The sequence below is a fragment of the Oppia nitens genome, unplaced genomic scaffold, assembly GCF_028296485.1.
Source record: "Oppia nitens isolate AA-2021 unplaced genomic scaffold, nextdenovo-longstitch-racon4-pilon3 scaffold6_pilon_pilon_pilon, whole genome shotgun sequence".
Taxonomy (NCBI): domain Eukaryota; kingdom Metazoa; phylum Arthropoda; class Arachnida; order Sarcoptiformes; family Oppiidae; genus Oppia; species Oppia nitens.
In genome coordinates, this window is record NW_026533250.1 from 6,240,001 (window position 1) to 6,261,585 (window position 21,585).

Sequence of the window (21,585 nt, forward strand, 5' to 3'; positions counted from 1 at the left end):
TAATAAATATTAATAATAAAAAATACTTTTCAGTATATTATCCTTAATTATATTGAATTAAAACTAATTATTGAATTTTATATAAAAATTTATATAACAAAAAAAAATATATTTTCCATAAATTAATTATTAATTTTGAATAAATAAATTGTATTAATTATAAATTATAATAAAAATTAAAATTAAAATTAATTAATTATAAAATTATTTTTAATTTTTAAATAATAATAATTACTAACTTCTAAAAAGTCTAACCATTGTCTCTGACGATAGGATCGCCAGACAATCAACGGCGCCGACAGTATAATAGCCACTAACCAAATGCCGGCAATTATTATATATGAGTGCCGTTTGTTTAGCCGACGGTATTGTTGTTGGTGTTGTTGACCACTACTACTACCACAACAACAACACAACCGAAAATTAGGTAAACATATGGCTATATATCTATCAATAGATATTGTCATCAATGAGAAAACACTCGTCAATAGACATAAAACTATATAATAAGTTATTTAATTAAATAATAATAAATAAATTTTTAAATATTTAAATAATTAATAATTAAATGTTGTTTTTTTAATACTTTTAATAAAGCCGTCTAGCCTACAAAAAAATGAACCAAGCACATATATTTGGTAGATATTATCTACCAGTGCTATCCATGGGCAAAATCTATTATTGAAAAATAAATAAATAATTATAAATATATATAATTAATTTATTAAAATAAATTTTTTGATATATAATATTAATCATATTAAAAATTACATAAACACATACACATACACATACACATACACATACACATACACATACACATACACATACACATACACATACACATACACATACACATACACATACACATACACATACACATACACATACACATACACATACACATACACATACACACACATACACATACACATACACACACACATACACATACACATACACATACACATACACATACACATACACATACACATACACATACACATACACATACACATACACATACACACACACACACACACACACACACACACACACATACACATACATACACACACATACACACACATACACACACATACACACACATACACACACATACACACACATACACACACATACACACACATACACACACACACACATAGACTTACAATGTGGTCAACAGGTCGGCTAAAGCCATATTAAGTATAAACAAATTGACTGGCGATCGGCGCAGTGGCCGTAGTTTCAATATAAGACAAATAACAGCTAAATTGCCGAAAATACCGACAACCATAACGGGCAGTACGGCCGCCGATTTTGCGGCCACATTCCAGACGGGTCTTATCCACCAAATAGGATTACCACCGTCGCTGAAGTTACACTTTGACGGATCAAACATCGATGGATCAAAATAATAGTCGTCGTCGTCGTCATCGGTGATGTCGTCGCCGATGTTTTTATTATAGTGACTAATCAAGTAATAGTAGGACTCGTTGGTCAACTCCCGCGGACAGTACGGGTCGGAACCGTTGTTGTTGTTGTTATAGATATTCATAGCATTATTATTATTATTATTATTATTATTACTGTATTATTATTATTATGTGAAAAATAATTTGATTTTTTTCTATTAAAATTTAAATAATAAAACAATTTATAAAAATTATTTATTAATATTTATTTATTAGAAAAAATTTTAAATTAAACTTTTGATTATTGAATTTGAAGTTTTATTTTATTAAAAAAAAATTATTATATAAGTTATAAACTATTAAAACAGTTAATATATTTATTTTTTTAAATATCTATTATTAATATTTATATAATAGTTATTTATTTTTTTAAATAAGAAAAATCACTTGAAACTTATAAAAAAAACATTTTAAACAAAATTAATTAAAACAAAAACAATTATTAAAAATATATATTGTATTAACAATAACGACAAAAAAAATTGTTTCATATTTTATTTTTTTATGAGAAAAATTTTGAATAAATTGTTTGTTTTTAATTAATATTTTAGTATAAATAAAAAATAACTAAAATAATTTTTTTTGTGAACAATTTCAAGTGTTATTGTAAATACAACCACAAAATAAATTAATGATTTATTTATTTATTTTGTGTAGTAATTTAGTAATTAATTAATTTTTTTAAAGATTAGATATGATATACACTATGTGTGTATATAATTATTATATCATACAGGTAGTTTATATATATATTAAAACTAACCATGCTTAACTAAATAGACCAACATCAAGCTATTGTAAACTGATTAATATATGTTTGATGTATATATATATATAAATATATATATATATATATAATAATTGATAAAAATAATAATAAATCACTACCAGATTATTGTCAATACTTTATATTAATTTTAAATATAACGTTAAATATATATATATATATATATTGAATATAAATATATATTTTTAAAAAAGTTATATTTAATAGTCAATAATTTACTTATAATAATAATAATGTACTTATTTTTAATGTACCAATGCTTAGCATACTTGTAATATTTAATAATAATAATAATAATAATAAATTATTATTATTATTATTGCAATTATAAGTTCAATCAAATGTTTTTTTAATCCATACACTTATTTTTGATAAAATATTTTTTATAAAATTTAGATAATTGTAATTATTTTGTTTGTTTGTATTTAATATTAATACAAATAAAGTTCATTAATGTGTAACTAATGTTATGTACTTAAAAAAAATATCAAAAATTTTAAGCAAAAAAATTATGTCTATAATAGTTGTATATATAAATTGAAATTTTATTTTATTATTACATTTGTAAATAAATTATTAATTGATAAAAATTTAATATATATATATATATATATATATTTATAGCACAAATATATTACAGTATTAAGTATATTATATAACAGGCATTGATTATAATTTATTTGATGATTAATTAATTTATTAAATAAAATAAATTTATAAAAAAACTATAAATTTTTAGAAATATAATCTAATATTCAATATATATATATATATATATATATATTAATTTGATAGTTATTAATATGTGATAAAATATTTTATTTTTAAACAAAAAAATATTTATTTCAATGTTTTCAGTATTTTGTACTTAAAATGTATTTTTTTGATTGATTTTAAAAAACTTTTTTACTGATAATTGATTTTTGTTTAATTACACAAAAAATGATTAAATATTTTTTTACACAACAAATACCACATATAATAATAATATTTTTTAATAATATATTTTAACAAAAAAATTTAATACTTATTACTCTATTAGTAAAATAATAATTTTTATTATTAATTATTTTTGTATTTCATTCAAATAAAAAACAAATTAGTATTTAAAACAACATATCATATAATAATAATAATCTCATTATATATATATATATTGATATAAAGTATATATTAATATATTTTTATATATAGATTGAGAGATTCAATATAATAATTAGGCGGACGGATAGCCCATACCTACCAGATGTCCGATACGGTTGCCATCATCGGCCAACAGGTCGACCAAAATCTGGGCCAAATCATACTTAGATATTTCACGGCCTACCGGGCCATCAGTTTTCAATGTATAGTTACCGCGGGCCGGACCACCTGTACATCAAAATAAACAATTAAAACTCAATACTCGAAGCACCGGTAGTTATAATAATAGATAGATAGATAGATAGATAGATAGATAGATAGATAGATAGATAGATAGATAGATAGATAGATAGATAGATAGATAGATAAATAGATAGACTGATAGATAGACAGATAGACAGATAGACAGATAGACAGATAGACAGATAGACAGATAGACAGATAGACAGATAGACAGATAGACAGATAGATATATAAATAGATAGATAGATAGATAGATAGATAGATAGATAGATAGATAGATAGACAGATAGACAGATAGACAGATAGACAGATAGACAGATAGACAGATAGACAGATAGATATATAAATAGATAGATAGATAGATAGATAGATAGATAGATAGACAGATAGACAGATAGACAGATAGACAGATAGATATATAAATAGATAGATAGACAAATAGACAGATAGACAGATAGACAGATAGACAGATAGACAGATAGACAGATATATAAATAGATAGATAGACAGATAGACAGATAGACAGATAGACAGATAGACAGATAGACAGATAGACAGATAGATATATAAATAGATAGATAGATAGACAGATAGACAGATAGACAGATAGACAGATAGACAGATAGATATATAAATAGATAGATAGACAAATAGACAGATAGACAGATAGACAGATAGACAGATAGACAGATAGACAGATAGACAGATAGACAGATATATAAATAGATAGATAGACAGATAGATATATAAATAGATAGATAGACAAATAGACAGATAGACAGATAGACAGATAGACAGATAGACAGATAGACAGATAGACAGATAGATATATAAATAGATAGATAGATAGATAGATAGATAGATAGATAGACAGATAGACAGATAGACAGATAGACAGATAGATATATAAATAGATAGATAGACAAATAGACAGATAGACAGATAGACAGATAGACAGATAGACAGATAGACAGATATATAAATAGATAGATAGACAGATAGACAGATAGACAGATAGACAGATAGACAGATAGACAGATAGACAGATAGATATATAAATAGATAGATAGATAGACAGATAGACAGATAGACAGATAGACAGATAGACAGATAGATATATAAATAGATAGATAGACAAATAGACAGATAGACAGATAGACAGATAGACAGATAGACAGATAGACAGATAGACAGATATATAAATAGATAGATAGACAGATAGATATATAAATAGATAGATAGACAAATAGACAGATAGACAGATAGACAGATAGACAGATAGACAGATAGAAACCAAACTAACTATCGATATGTGGAGGACAGGCAACTATCCATTGGCTATCCGACTCCTTAAGCAACTGTAGCTGTCTTTCGTGATCCGAGTGTACATTCAGTACCCGTTCGGGTATTTTGTTTCGTTCCCAAAACATGAATGCTTTGAAACAAAACAACAACAAAAAAATCAGTAAATATTTTTAGGGCACAGGTATGTCATAGATTACATGATAGACAGCAGACTATACGAGGCTGGATATTGTTGGCCTTAACTGATGATAGTATAGTACGGGTGCCGTCCGACAGGACAGTAGTCGGACTGAGATCGCTACCGGTGCCCAAAACGATAACAATGGCATCCTGTCCGCGGACAGCCCTATCGACATCCGAACTATTGGTAACGTTGCCGACAATTACCGTCTGAGGCTTGACATTGGGGTCCAGTTTGTTGGCGTCCCTAACAAATGCCGTCACTTCATAGCCTATATATATAAATGTGTTTTTTATAAAAAAAAAAATCAATTTTTTAACTTTTATTATAAACTAAATAAAAAAATTTTTGTGCAAATGATTTGCAATAATAATAATAATAATTGTTTTTTTAATTACTTATTTAATTCAACAAAAAAAATAATAATAATAATAACATCTACTAAATGATTAAACAAATAATAGAAATACTTATAATAATAATACAGTAATTAATAATAAAATACTAAAAACATATTTTTTAAAAAAATTAATAATTAATTTCAATAATATTTATTACAATTCAATAATTTATTTATTAATACTAGATATATATATTCAATAAATACTATTGAAATTTAATTTAAAATACAGTATAAATAAAAACATTATTTTAAAAAAAAAATTAATCTAATTATCAAAAATAATCTAATAATTAAAAATAAATCAAAATGATCTAGCTACCTTTATCGATTGCCGCTTTAACTGTACATAAACCAGTGTTGCCAGTGGCACCAAATATGCAAACTTTTTTAATATTTACCGGAGCCATTTAATTAATTAATTAATATTAATAATTAATTATTATTATTTAAATTGTCAAAACTATAATAAATAATTAAATAAATATAGTTATAAAAATATAGACAATTTATTGCAAATAAATTATTATTATTTTTTAAATTTAATAATTAATAAAATACATACATGTTATATGTTGTTAACTACTTGTTGTTGAAAACTAAATGTATATATTATATACTGTAATATATTTTTATTAATTAACTATAAATATATATATTTATATAATATATTTGATTAGTCATATACTGTATAAAAATTATTAAACAATTTCAAATAAACAATTTTTTTTTCTTAAAAATTTGATAACAAATATGTAGACATGAATTCACAAACAAAAAATATATATAAATATTATTTACAGTCTGACAACAAAATTAATTATTAAATACAAAAAAAAAACTGTAAACAGGTTTTTATTTTGAGTAATATTTATTTCAATATAAACAATAAAAAATGTACATGTTCAATATATGAAAATAATTTTTAAAATAAAATTATTTTTAGCGCACTCTATGTGCTATAATAATAGATATAAAATATTGAAATATTATTGATTAATATAATAGATATTTAATAAAATTTAAAAAAAAATAAACTTCAATTGTTTTTTTCAAATAGGATTTTTTTGTATGTGTAATTAAAATGTTATTTTAATTACATATTAATTATTTAAAATATATATATATATATATTGTTTGTTTGTTTACTTGAATTTTTATTATTATTATTACAATAATAACTATATTTACTAATTATATATATTAATAGTCAATAGTTTATTAAATTACTGATAAATATTTTGTTTAATTTAAATTCAATAAAATTCAAATTCAAATAATTAGTAATTTATTTATTTTAGGAAACTATTGATTTATATATATATAACTATATTTGATTTCTATTAGAAAATATAAATACAATGTAATAATTTTTTTTTAAAAAATATAGTAAGTTGTTTATTAAATTTATTATTAGATATAAAAAAAAATAATTATGAAAATAAATTACATATTTATTTTAGATAAAATTTTTAATCTCTCTCTCTCTCTCTCTCTCTCTCTCTCTCTCTCTCTCTCTCATCAAAAATCACTATAACATGAAAATATAATTGCGTTTATATTAAAATTTTATTTATATATATATATATATATATATATATATATTTGAAATTTATGTTAAACTTAAGTCTAGTTTAAATAAATATTTTTTATTCATTATTAACATAATTCAATACACTTATGTGAATCAATATAAATGAAATTTAATTTTTTCAAGTTGTTGTTATTATATAAATTTACAATAAATATAATTATTTTCAGTAATACATCCACACCTACACACACACTCACGCACACACACACACACACATATACAGACATACACACTCATACACACACATATATACACACACATATATACACACACATAAACACATATATACACACACATACACACACATACACACACATACACACACATACACACACATACACACACATACACACACATACACACACATACACACACATACACACACATACACACACATACACACACATACACACACATACACACACACACACACACACACACACACACACACAATCACCATACAATAGAAATCAATACTACCAGTACTCTCTATTATATACAATAGATATACTGTATATAATAAAAAAAATACAGTATATATTTAATGTTTAAGGGATTTAAGGAAAAAAAATTGTCTAAAAATAGTTTTCTTTTTCATTATTATTATTATACTTTTCAATATATAATTTACTGTAAAATTTTGATATTCAATAGAGAAATAAAATTGTAAGCAGTTTTTTTGTATTACTGTAAAATGAAATAATAATTTTTTATGATTAAAAAAATACTGTATTAAAGTAATGAATATTCAGATATATTTAAAAAAAAATAACAATTACTGTATTATATATTTAGTTGAAAGAAAAACATTATAAATAAATAATTAATTAATTAATTAATTAATAATATTTTTGTTTAAATGTTAAATAGTTATAAACAAAAATTAATATTTTATTATTAATTAATAATAATAAATATAGATGAATATTATATAAATGATATATAAGTTATTAACAAAATAATTATTTTTATCAACAAATATAATAATAATAATAAACTACAAAAATATTTCTAAATATTTATACATAATTTACTAATAAATAGTTATTTTTATCAATAATAATAATTATAATTATAAACTAATAAAATAAAAATTATTTTTATCAATAATAATAATAATAATACCAAAAAAATGTTTGACAAACTATACCTGATTTACGGTATAACCCGTGATGACCCGTTAGGTTCGGGTAACGGCAATATACGGCAATTTTTTACCGGACTAACTACTGCCGTATTTGTACTCTACTTGATCGGTGCCAACCCGTTGGTCATCCGACTGGACGAACCCCTGTGGCTAATGGTCCACAAAATCTGTATACTATTATTCATGGTATCACTCGGTATGTCCTATCTATTGGTCAAACGTAATACCCGGAAGATATTTGCCATCTATGATCAACTGTGTAGGTATGACCAGAAATACTGTCCGACCCGTACTACTAGTAGTAGTCGGTACTTATCATCATCGGTGACGGTATACCTAGCCTTTCGCTTATATATACTCGCTATTGGCTACTATTTTGTGGTCAACGAACCCGATGTTTTTGACCAGTATTTTACATTTTACGACAAAACTGATGGACAGTTAGCCACCGTATTGTTGTTTCATCAACACTGCCTCCTATGTATAGTATATGTTGAGGGCTGGTATCTGGGGCTACTGTTCCTATACTATGAACTCAATAGTAAATACTATAGGGTTTGGCAGGTAATGAACCAGCAATTGACCGATTATTTCGGTGTCGATGATAATGATAGTCATAATCATAATCATAGCCTACTATTACTATCGGATCCGGATATTCAATGGCGTATCGATAGGACAGTCAGTCTCATAGGTAAAGAGTCCCATAATATGAGACTACTGTCCCGTCAAATCAATTCATATAATTTATTTAGTTTTTCAATGATATCCCTGTGTTTTATAAGTTCATTGAATCTATTATATGATAAACAATCAAAAATGTTTAACATATTAGCCGTCTATGTTATGTCACATATGTTTTATTTTCTATATATTCAATCAATTGTTTGGATTGATAGTCATATTATCAAAAATGTTATCAAAAATCTAATGTATTTGAAATCATTTAGTAATAATAATAATAATAATAATTTGGATAATATTTAAAAATAATAATTTTGAAAAAATATTTAAAATTATATTAATTGTAATTAAATAATAAATATTTTCATTATTATTATTTATTATTAATGTTTGTAAAAAATCATTGTTTATAAACTTATTTATGTAAATTTAAATTATATATTTTCATGTATAAAAATAGTTTATAAAAAAATAAAAATATTATATTGATATATATTTTTTGTAGTTATTGTATTGAAATTAATAACTAAATGTATTTTTTTGTTGTTGTTGATATTAAATAAAATTATTTGACTGATTAATAAAACGATTTATTTTCTTTATTGTGTAAAATATTTATACAATTAATTATAACAATAATTTTATAAAATTTTTATAAATATTAACCTAAATATTAATTAATTATATTTATTTTAAAAATTATTTATATATATAATATATGTTGTAGTGTTTGGACATAATTATTTATTTAATACTATTGCCTAAAAAATTATTAATTAAATAAATTAATAAAATATGTATTAATTGTTAGATTATTTAAATATTAATTATTATTTTTTTTAATTACCCCAAAACCATACATATTATACGGTAACGATTGGGTACTATAATGCCATTCATTGGTCGTATGATTGTATACTTCAAACAAATCGCTGACTAAAACATAAATAAATAAATATATAAATAATTAATAAATAATTAATAAATTTTTTCTAATAATATATAAATAATTAATCAAAGAAACTGAAACAAAAAAAATTATAATTATATTTAAATCATATATTTTTTTTAATTAAAATAAACCGACATGTTAAAACTAATAAAATAAAATAAAAAACTATTATTATTATTATTATTATTATTAAATTAACCTGGACCCTGGCCACCAATTGCCAATAATTGATCATCGTAAGTTATTAATTGGAAATCACTGCGCCAATCTTGCATTGATGCTATTATTAAATAAATAAATAAATAATAAAATAAATAATTTTTTTTATGGTAAAAAACAAATAATTAGAAAATACTAATTATAAATATACTACTAAATATAATTAAACTTATAAAATAAATTAATAATATACTAGGTAATTTTTAAAAAAATAAATAAAAATAAAATAAATATATTATTAGTATAATTAATACTTAATTATAAGATATTTTACAGATTAATATTATCAGATAAAATTAGTATAATAAAAGTTAATTATTATAATATATATAAGAAAAATTATAGAATAATAATAATAATAATTAAAAGTATTTAGAGACTATAATAATATAATTTTTTTAATTACAAAAAAAATAATTATAAATTAAAATTATATAAAAATAATTTTTTTTTTAAAAATAATACCAATTGGTGTCCATTTGTTTTCAATGGGATCGTATGTTTCGCATGTAGTTTTAACATTACCGCCGCAAACATAGATTTTATCCATATATGATATGGCAGCAAATTCACTAGGGTGATTTTTTATATAAAAAAATAATAATTTAAAAAATAAATAATTACTAATAATAATTTTCATATTTTTTTTTATAACTAACCTATTTTTATAATTTAAATTTGCCCTGGGTTGCCATTGTCTAGTCAACGGGTTATACCGTTCAACCGTTTGTGTATCGGTTAGGTTACCTATATAGCCACCGATGGCATACAAATAGCCTCCATGTGCTACCAGTTGATAGTACTCCCTGACCATCGACATGGGTGTTGTAAAATGCCATTGACTATCATTGCTATCATTACTATTTGGTGTCATATATTCACAATCATTATGACGTTTAGCTATAATAAAAAATATTAATTTTTTTTAAAAGTTAGACAAACAAACAAATTTATATTCAAATACTTATATTACTATTTTAAATAATACTATCGCATATTAATAACTATTAGACTAATTATAATTAATTAATTAATTTAATTACATGTATTATCATCATAACCGCCACAAACATAGATAGTATCGTTCAAAACAGCCGCACCCATACCACTGGAAAATTAATTTTTATTTTTAAATTAATAATTAATTAATTAATTAAATTTTATATTTAAGTTTTTATATACTCTCTGGCAGTGCTCAACGGTTTCAATTGTATCCATTGATTTGTTTGGGGATCATATGATTCAACAGTATTTGTATCATTATATTTATCCTAAAAAAATTTTTTTTGACAACAAAATAATACAATTAATAATTATAATTTTAGATTTTATATAATAATTTTTATAATTTTAATTTTAGGTTTTATATAAATAATTTTTTAATTTTAGGTTTTATATAATAATTTTTTTATTTGAGGTTTAATATAATAATTTTTGAATATTATTTATATATTTTTTTATATAACTACAGTATAATTAAAATTTTACTTAATTTTTTTTAATCATAAAATTTGTTTTTCATCTCATTGTTTTTATTATTTGTTAGTTATATATGTATATACAGTATTTATTTATTTATACATACAGTTACACCTCCAATAGCGTACAGTTTTGAATCCAACGATACCATTGCAAACCATACCCGAGCCGTGGACATGGATTCAATTGATTGCCAGACTCTAGTCTGGGTATTATATTTCCAACATTGGGCTGACTTATGTCTATCAAAACCACCACCACATATATATAGATAGTTATTATTATTATTTAATATAGATAATTGACCATGATGCTATTAAATATATTAGTTATAATAATTTTTAAGGTATATATATATATATGATATTAGTAATTACATTATTAGTAGTTTTATTGTTGTCATTGAAGTCAATGGTATTTAATGCCAGAATAACATTAAGACTAATAAAAATTATTGTAAAAAATAATATTTGTCTAAACATTATTATTATTATTACTTATTTGTTATAAAACAAAAAAAACAAAATAATTTAGTTTAACTTTTTATTTTTAAAAAATAACTTATATTATTATTATTATTATTAAATGACAATTTATTTATACTTATATTTATTATTTAAAAAAATCTCAATAACTTTTATCATAAAACTATATTTAAAAAAAGGTTAAGCACTGGGGGGTTGTGATAGGGGGGGGTAAGGCTAATAATAATAGTTAATTATCATCAGTAGTTAATAGTTAAAAGTTAAATAGTTAAATTAATGTAAAAAAATTAATTTAAATATCATAACATTATTTTAATTTTAAATATGTAAAATTGTTTTTTTTACAAAATTAACTATATGTTTTATTATTTGAAAAAATATCTTATTATGTTATTGGTAGAATAAAAACCCCCTAGTAGTCCCCTCCCCCTTTAAAAAACTTGCTTTAACCTGTACTGAATTTGATAGTAATTAACTAATAATTTTGTAATAATAATTATTAGAATAATAATACATTATATAAAATACAATCAATATTTGTTTTTTAATTGTTGCTATTTATTGATAATGTTTTTAATAATTAATACTTATAATAAATATTGAAAAATTATTTTAGATAAACTATTATTTGTTTAAACATTATTATTATTATTATTATTTGTTTTTGTAAAAAATAAAAATAATTTAGTTTAATTTTTTTTATACTGAAAAATTTATTTATACTTAATTTATTAATAAATTTTATTTTTTATAAAAATACTTAATGTACTAAATTAATTGATTAATAATTTTGTAATAATTATCATTAAAGATAATAATAATAATATTAATACATTATTTGCAATCAATAATTTTTTGTTTACAATTTACCGATAATTTTAATTATCAATAAAATAAATTATTTATCATAAATATATTTATTATATGAAAAGTATTTAACAATTAAGTTAATTAAATTAGGTTATAAAAAATTATTATTATTATTTATTGATATTATATTTGTGTTAAAATTTAATTTTTTAGTTCAAAATAAAAATATTTAGTATTATTATAATATATAATTTTCTAAAACAAAAATTAATTAATTAGAAACTAAATATTATATATATATATATATATATATGTATTAATTAAAAAAAATATTAATAAATACATTATATTTATTTACTTTTATTTTATTAATGTTGTAAAAAAATCATTGTTTATAAACTGTTTATTATATTTTATATGTATAACAATAGTTTAATTTTTATATAAAAATTACAAATATTAATATAGATTTTGTTGTTGTTATAGTATTAAAATTAAAAAAAATGATTTACTATTGTATAAAATTAATTGATTAGTTTATAATGATTAATAAAAAAGTTTCATAATATTTAAAACAATATTTATTTTATATAAAACTAATTATTATAATTAATTATATATATATTTAAAATGTATTGGTGTTTGGACTTCAACTTATTAATTATTTATTAAATACTATTGCCTGATTAAAAAAATAAATGACAAAAAAAATTATTAAATAAATTAATTAATTAAATAAAACAACATACAAAAAATCATGTATTAATTGTTAGATTATTTAAAACAAGAAAAAAACTTGAAATAAAAAACTAAATATTTTAATATTGTATAAAATTATTTGATTCAATGATTGAATGAAACGTTTACTTTTATTTATCTTCTATAATTTAATATAATAGTTTTGTCTGTTTGTTTGTTTGTTTGTTTGTTTGTTTGTTTGTTTGTTTGTTTGTTTGTTTGTTTGTTTGTTTGTTTGTTTGTATGTGTGCACACTTCCTCAACAACCATTTTTTAATTCAAAGCTAAAAATATATTGTTATATTTTCAATTTTAATTTAAAGCAATGATATTTCTATGGGAAATTTTAAATGATTATTGAGCTCAGGTAGGTTTTAGGGACAGGTAGGCAGGTGCTGTGTAATAACATTGTTATATTGTATGAGTCTCAGGGCACCGGGAGCTAAGCTACCTGTGCTAAATTTTTGTAAAATTTTTTCAAATGCAAAAATTTTCAATTTTTATTAAAATTTTCAATTTTTATTGAAAGCAATGTAATTTCTATGAGAAATTTTAAATGTTTATTGAGCACTGGTAGGTTTTAGGGACAGGTAGGCTGGTGTCGTGTAATTACACTTTACTATATTATATGAGTTACAGGGCACCGGGAGGTAAGCTACCTGTGCTATATTTTTAATAAATTTTCTCAAATGCAAAAATTTTCAATTTGTGTTAAAATTTTTAATTTGAATTTAAAGCAATGTTATTTCTATGGAAAATTTTAAATGATTATTGAGCTCAGTTAGGCTTTATGGACAGGTAGGCAGGTGCTGTGTTATTACATTTTGCTATATTGTATGAATCACAGGGCACCGGGAGGTTAGTTAAAAGCGAAAAATTTTGTAATTTTTTTCAAATGCAAATTTTTTTCATAAAAATTATTAAACTTTTAAATTTTTATAAAATTATTTAAATATACATAAAAATCTAAAATTCTCAAGACGTATTATTGTGTATTGATTATAAAGTTTTGTTACATAAGGTTAAGTAGTTTGTTATATAAGTTAAGTAGTTGGCAATCATTCGAATTACTTATAAGTATTTTAAAATTAGCAAAAGAATTGCACGACTATACATGTTGTGCGGGCAAAACTAGTTATAATTAAGTTTTTAATAATAATAATACTTTTATTAATTTTATAAATATTTATAACAATTTTTATATTATTAAAATTAATTAATTATATAATTAAAAATTACATATTAATATAATATATGTTGTTGTAGTGTTTGGACTTATTATTTATCTAATACTATTGCCTGAAAATAAATAATAAATAATTAAATGTATTAATTGTTATATTAATTAAATAAATTATTTTTTTCAATTACCCCAAAACCATAGACATTATAGGGCACCGATTGGGTACTATAGAGCCATTGATTGCTAGTATGATTGTATACTTCAAACAAATCGGTAGCTAAAATAAAATATATATATATATTAATATTAATATATATATTAAAAATTAAAATTAATTTCTATTTGTAAATATAAATTAATTAAATCAAATTAATACAAAATAATACAAATAATTAAAATCATCCTAACCTATACCCTGGCCACCAATTGCATATAATTGATCATGGTAATTAACTAATTGTAAATCTAAGCGTCTCTCATTCAATGATGCTTTTTTAATAAATAAATAAATAAATATTTTTTATTATAAATAATAATAATAATATATTATTATTATGCTTAATAAAAGTTAAATTATTATAATATAAGTAAAATTATATAATAATTATTAAAAAAATAAATACCAATTGGTGTCCATTTGTTTTCAATGGGATCGTATGTTTCGCATGTTTTACCGCACACATAGATTTTATCCATATAGGATATGGCAGCAAATGCTCTAGGTGATTTTTTAATATAATATATATTGATATATATATAGTTGTTTTATCAACCAAAAATAAACATATATATATATACATTAATATATCAGTATAAAAAATATTGATATTATTAAATATGATAATAATAATTATTATTATTATTTGTATTGACTATATTTTAACTAACCTAATTTTATGATTTAAATTGGCCCTGGGTTGCCATTGTCTAGTCAACGGGTTATACCGTTCAACTGTTTGTGTATCGGTTAAGTTACCTATATAGCCACCGATGGCATACAAATAGCCTCCATGTGCTACCAGTTGATAGTACTCCCTGACCATTGACATGGGTGTTGTAAAATGCCATTGACTATCATTACTATCATCACTACTATTTGGTGTCATATATTCACAATCATTATGACGTTTAGCTATAATAAAAAATATTAATTTTTTTTAAAAGTTAGATAAACAACAAAAATTTTAAATACAAATACTTTTTTTTTAAAAAAAATTGTATAACTATTAAACAATAATATCGTATTATAACTTATTAGACTAATTATAATTAAATTAATTACCTGTATTAACATCATAACCGCCACAAACATAGATAGTATCGTTCAAAACAGCCGCACCCATACCTCTGGGAATTTATTTAATTTTAAAATAATAATTAAATTAATTAATTAATTAATTAAATTTTTTTAATTAAATTAATTTTATATATATACTCTCTGGTAGTGCTCAACGGTTTCATTGGTTTCCATTGATTTGTTTGCGGATCATATGATTCAACAGTATTGGTATCATAAGATTTATCCTAAAATTTTTTGACAACAAATATATATATATATTTCATAATTATATTTAATTTTAGTTAATTTTTTTTAGTAAAAATAGTTTATGTTTGTTATATATATATATACAGTACTATACATACAGTTAGTCCTCCAATAGCATACAGTTTTGAATCCAACGATACCATTGCAAACCATACCCGACCCGTGGACATGGATTCAATTGATTGCCAGACTCTAGTCTGGGTATTATATTTCCAACATTGGGCTGTATATTGGCTTTCAATACCACCACCGCATAGGTATAGATAGTAATTATTATTATTATTTAAAATAGATAATTGACCATGATGCTATTAAATATATTTGTTATAATTTTTTTAAAGGTATAATTAATAATTACATTATTAGTAGTATTATTGTTGTTGTCATTGAAATCAATGGTATTTAATGCCAGAATAACATTAAAACTAATAAAAATTATTGTATAAAATAATATTTGTCTAAACATTATTATTATTATTATTACTTATTTGTTATAAAACAAAAAAAAACAAAATAATTTAGTTTAACATTTTATTATTAAAAAATAACTTATATTATTATTATTATTGTTAAATGACAATTTATTTATACTAATATTTATTATTATAAAAAAAAAATTAGACAACTTTTATCATAAAACTACATTAATCAATATTAAGCACTGGGGGGGGTTGTATGGGGTAAGGCTATTAATAATTGTTAATTACTATTTTTAATGTTTTTTTTAAAAAATTTTATTTACATCAAAATACAGTAAATCAAAATTTACAGTAAAATAGTTAAAAAAAAAATTTAGTTAAATTAATGTATAAATAAATCATCTTTTTTTATCATAACATTATTTTAATTTTAAATATATATAAAATAAATTTTTACAAAATTAACTACGTGTTTTATTATTTAGAAAAAATATCTTATTATGTTATTGGTAGAATAGTAACCCCCTCCCCCATAGTAACCCCCCTTTAAAAAACTTGTTTTACCCTGTATTGAAATGTACTGAATTTGATAGTAATTAACTAATAATTTTATAATAATAATTATATTGCATTATATATATATATATAGATATATATATATTTGTATTGTATATATATATATATATATATATATATATATATATATACAATCAATATTTTTTTTAATTGTTGCAATTTACTGATAATGATTAGGGATATTAATAAATAATACTTATAATAAATATTAAAAAATTATTTTAGATAAACTATAATTTTATTTAGATATTATTATTATTAGTATTATTTGTTTTTTTTTGTACTAAATAAAAATTATTTAGTTTAATTTTTTTATGATGAAAAATTTATTTAGTACTTAATGTATTTATAAGTAATATTTTTTTATAAGAAAAAAAATATTAATCAAATACCTAATGTACTCAATTAATTGACAGAAAATTTTGTAATAATTATCATTAAAGATAATAATAATATTAATAATATATTATTTGGATTTAATTGATTATTATTTAAAGTAGAAGCTAATTGACCATGCTGCTATTAACAATAAAATAAAAGTTTAAAAAAATAATATTAATATTTAAGTATAATGTATAGATATACAGTAATATATAATGTGTTAATATTTACATTATTATTATTATCATTGAAAACAATTGCATTTAATGCTAGAATAGCATTAAAACTATAAAAAAAATTATTGAATAAAATAATATTTGTCTATACATTATAAAAATATTATATAATTTAAAAAATTATTTATCAAAATTATTAAAACTATTTTTGTGTATTTTGTTTACAAGAAAAAAATTTACTTTTTTAATGTTTCAAATAAAATATTGTAAAAAAAATTTTCATTATAAATATATTATTTAAATAATTAATTTTTTATTAATCTTTAAACACTTATCCTTAAAGTACTTAATTTAATAGTAATTAACTAATAATTAATTGTAATTTATTTTTATCATATTTTGTTAATTATCAGTAGAAAAAATTTATAACAATTTATTTAATAATTTGTATTATTTTAGAAAAAAACAAATAATAATAATTATTATTATTATAAATAAATAAACAATTAATAATTGTTTAAATGTTTTATTTAAAAAAAAAACAAATATTAATTTAGATATACAATAATAAAAAAAAGTGTTACTATTTTTTTGGAAAATTATTTAACTATTATTTATTAAATTAATTTTTTTAAAAAAATAATAGTTATAATTACTATATTAAAAGTTATTATTATTAAAAAAAATTAAATTATTTATTTATCAAAATACAAATTTTTGCATATTTTTAAACAAATATATTTTTTTTAAAAAAAAATTCTGATAATAATTATTATTAATTATTAATTATATTTTTGTTTAATGTTTGTATAAGTGTTACTTAATTACAATTAATGTTTCTTCAATACTGTTACCTATTTAAAAAAAATAAATAAATAAAAGTAATTGTAATAAAAATTGAATAATTAATTAACTTTTTTTTTTAAAAATTATTTATACCCCGAAAGCCATTGATTTATGCGGCAATGTTTGGCTACTATAATGCCATTGATTAGTAGTTTGATTGTATATTTCAATTGAATCGGTAACTGATATCATATATTAAATAAATTAAATTTTTTTTTTAGTTATTTTTTAATTTATATTTGATAATAATTTTTAGCAAATAAATTATATATATATATATATATATATACCTGGACTCTGGCCACCCATTGCATGCAATTGACCATGATAAACTAATAATTGTAGATCAGCCATACGTTTTATTTCATTCATAGGTGCTATAGATATAAATTTTTAAAAAAATATATAATTGATAATATTATAATTTATGTATTTTAATTTTTTTTATATAATAAAAAACATTTATAATCTATATTGAATTAATTAAATAGAATATATAATAAAATAATTTAATAATAATAATAATGTTTTTTTTCGTGTGTCTATTAATAGTCTAAATAATAGAAATATTTTTCTTCAAAATATTCTATATATTGATTAACAAAAAAAATTATCTGTTAGTTATAATTATAATTATTATTAGTATTATAATTATTATAATTAATAATTAGTATTATAATTATTATAATTAATAATTAGTATTATAATTATTATAATTAATAATTAGTATTATAATTATTATAATTAATAATTAGTATTATAATTATTATAATTAATAATTAGTATTATAATTATTATAATTATTATAATTAATAATTAGTATTATAACTATTATAGTATATACTATATACTGTATAACTAACCAATTAGTGTCCATTGATTTCTAATGGGATCATATGATTCACATGTATTATTAGTATAGCTATCGCCAGCGCACACATAGATTTTGCCCATATAGGCTACAGCAGCATGGCCAGATCTATATATAATAATAATAATACAAAATTAAGCATGCTCAATTTTTAAACAGTATCACCCCCTAACCTATTTTTATGCATACCGGCCACCAGTTGCCATTGATGACTGGCCAGATCATACCGTTCCACTGTATTCAAATACATACCACCAATATCGCCACCAATTGCATACATATTGCCACCAAGGGCTACCAATTCAAAATATGCCCTAACCTGGATCATTGATCTAGTAAAATGCCAGTCATTATCCGCATGTGAATAATATTCACATTCAATATGACGTTTAACTACAATGTATTAATATTTTTTAAAAAAATAAATAAATAAAAAATAATTTTATTAATATAATTATTATAATAAATTTTTATATAATAAATATTTAATTAATTATTTTTTTATATAAAAAATATATAATAATAATAATTACGGGTATTATCATCATAACCGCCACAAACATAGATAGTATTGTTCAAAACTGCTGCACCCATACCACTGGTTTAAATAAAACAAAAAATAAATAAATAAATATATAATTTAATCTTAATATTTAAGTAGAAAATTTAATTAATATATATATATATATTTTAAATTTGAAAAAATTAATTAATACTCTCTGGAAAATGCCAACGGTTTCAATAGTTTCCATTGATTTGTTTGGGGATCATATGATTCACAACTATCGGTGTCTATATGTCTATCCTATAAATTATTTAATGTATTTAAATAATATATAATTTTATAAATATTTTAATAATTTTATTGATATATTTTTCATATATAACTCCCATCTCTAAATAAATAATATATTTATTAAATAATAATTATATTTAGTAAATAATAATTATATTTAGTAAATAATAATTATATTTATTAAATCATAATTATATTTATTAAATAATAATAATAATTATTAAATATTAATAATATTTAAGTTTTTAAAAAATAAAAATTATTTAAAACATACAGTTTGTCCGCCAATAGCGTACACTAGTTTTGAATCATCAGTCGATACCAATTTAAACCATACCCTACCCGTGGACATGGATCTAATTGGTTGCCATTGATTACTACCGGTTTGGTTATTATATTTCCAGCACTGGTTTGTTATTGTTATATCATCGAAACCGCCGCACATATATACATCATCACTATTATTATCATCGATAGATAATTGACCATGTTGCTATTTTTTTATAATTATTATTTAATAATTATTATAAAAAAACAAAAAATTAATAATAAATAAAATTCATTGAAATAATTTAGTATTAATTAATTGATTATTATTTTATATTTACATTATTATTAATATTGTCGTTATTTAGTGATTGAACTAAACTAATAAAAATAATTAATAAATAAATTACTAATTGTTTAAACATTATTATTATTATTATTATAGTTGAGATAAAAATTTATTTTTTAAATATACTATTATATAAATATATTGAAAACTATATTAACTATATATTAAATACTAGATTTTATTTTTTTAAAAAAATAAATAAAAAATTAGTATTGTATTTATAGATGAAATTTTTTTATTTGAAAATAAAATCATAATGTGTTCTAAATGTACTTTTAATTAATTGATTAATATTTTTGTAATAATAATAATAATAATAATACTGTATTTGTTTAGTTTATTTCAATTTAATTATGACATTGTTTTGTTATCAATAAAATAAATACTTATTATTTATTAAAATAGTTAAGTAAGATAAAAACAATTTATTATTATTATTACAAAAAATATCAAGGTTATAAATATTTAATCATTGATTGTTCACTAACCAAGTTACTTTAAAAAAAAACAATAATTAACTTATTAATTAA

At 20.3% G+C, this 21,585-nt stretch overlaps 5 protein-coding genes across 5 annotated transcripts in view; all 5 read right to left on the reverse strand.

Annotated features, from left to right (window-relative positions):
• Positions 1 to 1,561, reverse strand: part of LOC128962825 (substance-K receptor-like) — a 3,980-nt gene extending 2,419 nt beyond the window's left edge. The window contains exons 1-3 of the mRNA XM_054309227.1: positions 1,176 to 1,561; positions 587 to 675; positions 240 to 499 (exon numbers count right to left, since the gene is read on the reverse strand). Coding sequence (XP_054165202.1) covers positions 240 to 499; positions 587 to 675; positions 1,176 to 1,561 — 735 coding nt within the window. The remainder of the gene's footprint in view (positions 1 to 239; positions 500 to 586; positions 676 to 1,175) is intronic.
• Positions 1,562 to 3,303: 1,742 nt separating this feature from the next.
• On the reverse strand, positions 3,304 to 6,165 carry LOC128962654 (flavin reductase (NADPH)-like). The gene is made up of 5 exons (XM_054309050.1): positions 6,103 to 6,165; positions 5,860 to 6,000; positions 5,154 to 5,408; positions 4,955 to 5,086; positions 3,304 to 3,636 (listed from the first exon to the last, which is right to left on the reverse strand). Exons 2-5 carry the CDS (start codon positions 5,945 to 5,947, stop codon positions 3,482 to 3,484), a joined length of 630 nt encoding a protein of 209 aa, XP_054165025.1. The 5' UTR covers positions 5,948 to 6,000; positions 6,103 to 6,165; the 3' UTR covers positions 3,304 to 3,481.
• A 3,943-nt stretch (positions 6,166 to 10,108) lies between these two features.
• Positions 10,109 to 11,869, reverse strand: LOC128962826 (kelch-like protein 20). Its single transcript, XM_054309228.1, has 6 exons — positions 11,719 to 11,869; positions 11,316 to 11,404; positions 11,177 to 11,241; positions 10,793 to 11,033; positions 10,599 to 10,705; positions 10,109 to 10,194 (listed from the first exon to the last, which is right to left on the reverse strand). Exons 1-6 carry the CDS (start codon positions 11,788 to 11,790, stop codon positions 10,109 to 10,111), a joined length of 660 nt encoding a protein of 219 aa, XP_054165203.1. The 5' UTR covers positions 11,791 to 11,869.
• A 3,029-nt stretch (positions 11,870 to 14,898) lies between these two features.
• Positions 14,899 to 16,613, reverse strand: LOC128962653 (kelch-like protein 20). Its single transcript, XM_054309048.1, has 8 exons — positions 16,473 to 16,613; positions 16,264 to 16,352; positions 16,111 to 16,175; positions 15,717 to 15,960; positions 15,452 to 15,546; positions 15,237 to 15,317; positions 15,017 to 15,105; positions 14,899 to 14,944 (listed from the first exon to the last, which is right to left on the reverse strand). The coding sequence occupies exons 1-8, from the start codon at positions 16,542 to 16,544 to the stop codon at positions 14,924 to 14,926; spliced, it is 756 nt and encodes a 251-aa protein (XP_054165023.1). The 5' UTR covers positions 16,545 to 16,613; the 3' UTR covers positions 14,899 to 14,923.
• Positions 16,614 to 18,756: 2,143 nt separating this feature from the next.
• LOC128962827 (kelch-like protein 20) lies at positions 18,757 to 21,093 on the reverse strand. Its single transcript, XM_054309229.1, has 9 exons — positions 21,048 to 21,093; positions 20,714 to 20,932; positions 20,360 to 20,448; positions 20,177 to 20,241; positions 19,817 to 20,036; positions 19,636 to 19,751; positions 19,063 to 19,149; positions 18,866 to 18,954; positions 18,757 to 18,780 (listed from the first exon to the last, which is right to left on the reverse strand). Exons 2-9 carry the CDS (start codon positions 20,882 to 20,884, stop codon positions 18,757 to 18,759), a joined length of 861 nt encoding a protein of 286 aa, XP_054165204.1. The 5' UTR covers positions 20,885 to 20,932; positions 21,048 to 21,093.
• Positions 21,094 to 21,585: the final 492 nt, after the last annotated feature.